The sequence below is a fragment of the Microtus ochrogaster genome, chromosome 7, assembly GCF_000317375.1.
Source record: "Microtus ochrogaster isolate Prairie Vole_2 chromosome 7, MicOch1.0, whole genome shotgun sequence".
In the NCBI taxonomy this organism is placed as follows: domain Eukaryota; kingdom Metazoa; phylum Chordata; class Mammalia; order Rodentia; family Cricetidae; genus Microtus; species Microtus ochrogaster.
This window is the reverse complement of record NC_022014.1, coordinates 54,246,938-54,250,369: the sequence shown is the minus strand read 5'-3', so window position 1 is coordinate 54,250,369 and position 3,432 is coordinate 54,246,938. Positions and strand designations below refer to the sequence as shown.

At 46.8% G+C, this 3,432-nt stretch overlaps 1 protein-coding gene across 1 annotated transcript in view; it reads left to right on the top strand.

The window, feature by feature from the left end:
* Smim23 (small integral membrane protein 23) overlaps window positions 1-1,637 on the top strand; it is a 4,815-nt gene extending 3,178 nt beyond the window's left edge. Inside the window, exons 2-4 of the mRNA XM_005350370.2 lie at window positions 907-958; window positions 1,137-1,204; window positions 1,425-1,637. Coding sequence (XP_005350427.2) covers window positions 907-958; window positions 1,137-1,204; window positions 1,425-1,637 — 333 coding nt within the window. The remainder of the gene's footprint in view (window positions 1-906; window positions 959-1,136; window positions 1,205-1,424) is intronic.
* The last annotated feature ends 1,795 nt before the right edge of the window (window positions 1,638-3,432 follow it).

Sequence of the window (3,432 nt, the reverse complement as noted above, 5' to 3'; positions counted from 1 at the left end):
GTGTAATTATTTCGGGTAGAGCTAGCCATGTGGGCGGCCGGGTGCCGGGACGCAGCCCGCCGCTCCTATTTCTACAGACTGGCAATACTAAGACAAAGACATAGAGCAACAGGAATTCTCTGAGTGGCCAACGGAATAGCATCTTGAGAAACAGTCCTGCATATTGTTCTAGAACTAAGCATCCATTCACCCCAGATCCTGGCATTTCCATGTCTGAATAGTCACCCAGCAGGGATGAGAAACATGTCCACACAAAGACGGGGTATATGCATGTTCAGGGCACTTTTGTACCTGACCACCTCAAACTGTAGACAACTCGCCAGGAGGTGAGAATGAAGTGTGTTAGGCCCATGCAGCATACTCATCCATAAAACTGAACGCACAAAAGCATGGAGCCACACCAACAGCATCATACAAAAGACATTCTTGACTCATTTCCACAAAACTCACAAATGGACACAACGCAGCCTTCGGTGCCCCAGTAGACTGACTGAGAGGGGCACGGGGGACCTTTCAAGATGGTGGAAAGGATTAGATCTTCATTGAGGCCACATGGAGACACTTGTCAAAACTGATCGGACTGTGCATTTAATATGTGCATTTTGTTGTATGTGAACTGTATCTCCTTAAAGCTGGGGCCTCCCACAGTTGGACTAGAATAAAAAGATTTTCAGGGATTCAGAAGGACCAAAGAGTGGGAGAGGAGGAAGGGTCTGACATAAATGTCAGGGCATGCATGGCCCTGTCTTCTGTTTCTGCAACGGTTGGAAGCAGTGTGACTTAGATCGTTGGAAATGTCTACAACTGACTGACAACTCCCCCATGGCTGAACCTCTGTCAGGGGTAGGGAGCCTTCTGCACCCAGGAATTCACTTTCCTGTCTCCTTTCTCCTCTTCTTGTCCCAGACGCTGCTAGTTCTGTTGGTTCTGGTGCTGTACCTGGGCACAGGGATATCAGGTGAGCATTCTGGAACCCAAGAAAGGAGAAACCAATTCCACAGAGGGGTGGTGGTCCTCAGGAGGGGTGCCTGTGCAGTGCCCCACACCCTGCCCGTTCCTACTCTTCCTCCCACTGCAGAGACCAATCACACTTACCTGGACTGTTTGTTAAGAGGTAGTGTCTGTGCCTGTTTCAGGAAGCGGCTGGGAAGTATCAGGACGGATCAGGGACTGCAATCACCCTCAGAATCCTGTGGCATCCCAGGTAACACTAGGAGATGTGCTAAGGGGCCCAGGAATGCTTCTCAGAGAAGGTGTCAATTAGCTAGTTTGGGGAGGATAAATAGGAGCTAGTCCGGTGGAGAAGGTAGGGTAGGATAACCCAGGCAGAATGAACAGCATTTGCAAAGACACAAGGGAATCTTCTCAAACAAGAAAATCCTCCTGAAAAGTCTGAGGACAGAGACTTGGCATCTGCCTTTCAGGGCCTTGAGTATCAGACCTATGAACCCGCTGAAGAGCCGATAAGGACCCTCAGGAAGTGGCTGAAGATAAACTTGCATGGTTTTTTGGAGAAGCTAGAGAAGGAAGTAAGAGAGTTCGAACAGCTGGTGCGTGACCTGGAATTCTGGCTTGACGCGCTTCTGGGAGAGCCACGCCCAGAAGATCTCTGCTCCACCCACAAGGGCCATTTATGAAGGGCAGGTGCTGGGACCTAGGGAGCAGAAGAGGGGGTAATGAGGTCGGGCTCTGACACTTGCTGCTCCAGGATGGCTTGAGGAAATAAAGTGATGGGAAGGGTAAGCACTGATCACGGCTCATGTTCAAGAGCACTGGGGAACAGCGGGATGTGGGGGAGACTCTGGATGGAAGACCATGCCTGTGGCCACCAGACCCGTGCAGCACCCAGTGGTGTCGAGCTCATCTCTTCTTTTCCATTCACTGGAGACACTGGGAAAATTTCCTTAATCTCTCTCTTTTTTAAAAGCATGTATATATGTATGTGTGTGTGTATGTATAGTCACATGCATGTTTGTGTGTGTGTGCATGCGTAGTCACATGTGTTCGTGTATGCACATACTCACATGTGTGTTCATGGGTGAAAACCTATCCATATGTGTATTTGTGTGTGTATGAATGTTCATGTGTGTGTTCACATGCGTGCTCAGGTCTGTATGTATGTGCACGTGCAAGCAATGAGCCTCAACAGACATTGAATCGCTGGTGCTGTTAGCAATCCATTACTACTGCGTATGAACTTCCAGACTAAGGGAATTTACTGTAGTTGCCTGGATGAACTGAGATATTTTCTTCCATATGAAGAAGGCTGAAAATCATGGTGTACCACCTGAAAACAACTGAGGTGCCAAGTAGGCGGGCGTGGCACACGTAACCTGTTATTGCTGCTTTTGACCATGGGCACAGGAACTCTGGAGCAGAAAACAAAGAGAATCTCATGTGAGAAACAAAACTGACAGAACAACAATGACAAAACCATGAGCAGCGGAGACTTTAAAAGGTGTAGAGAGAAAACCCCTCTCTTTCAATTCAGACCATCAAAATGCCTTTGTTTTTACCCAGGATTCTCTCTTTCCCTTACCTCCAGGAAACTGTAGCATTGGTTTGCTTCTAATTGGAATTGTGTCTGCCTTGCTGTCCTGGGCTGTTTTCAGTGCCCTTTCCGTGATTTTTGTTTTCCTATTTTAATACAGCTGTTATATGTGTATCAATTGTTTAAACTACTCAGCTCTTTGGGAAATCATAGGGGCTCCAATTAAACAATCCCCGCAGACAGCTGTCATCCAGGGGATGGCACGGCAGTCGGTTTGCCCAGAGGAATTAATCAATTGCCATTGGGGACGGAAAGTCTTGCACATTACAATCGCAGTGTTTTCACTTTGGGTATCCAGCAGGGACCTGGAGTCAGAGTCTGTGCTTTCTCAGTTGCACTTTTTTAGCAAGCATTCTCTGGGAAGGGATGGGTCCCACTCGCATGTCTAGCTACACATTACCATGCAGGGTTGCAGCTATTCCAAAGCATGTGTGCGTGGCAGGAACTTTAAAAGACTCTCAAGCATGATCTCAGCTACACACACTTTACACTCAAGTCTCCATCTGAGTAGAAAGTCAACCGTATCACAACACAAATGTGCTTATGCTCATATTTATCTGTTGCTGTATATCCAGATATTTTACGTTATGTTATATATCATGTTATATTTTCTATCATTCAACCAGATGATTTCTCAAGCTGAAAAGCTGAAACCTAAAACATTCCTTATCTGAGCCTCTAGTGGCATAGCCACAGGTAGAAGGTTTGTACCTGTCACCATGAAACACACAGAGCCCTAAAAATACTGCTGTGTGACCCTCCGGCTGTATTTGTTTGTTGCACACAAATCATAAATTAATTGTGTGTTTAGCTAGTGCCCCATCCTTATCCATCCCCGTAGGTAATACAAATATTCCATAATCCAAAAGAAATCCAAACCC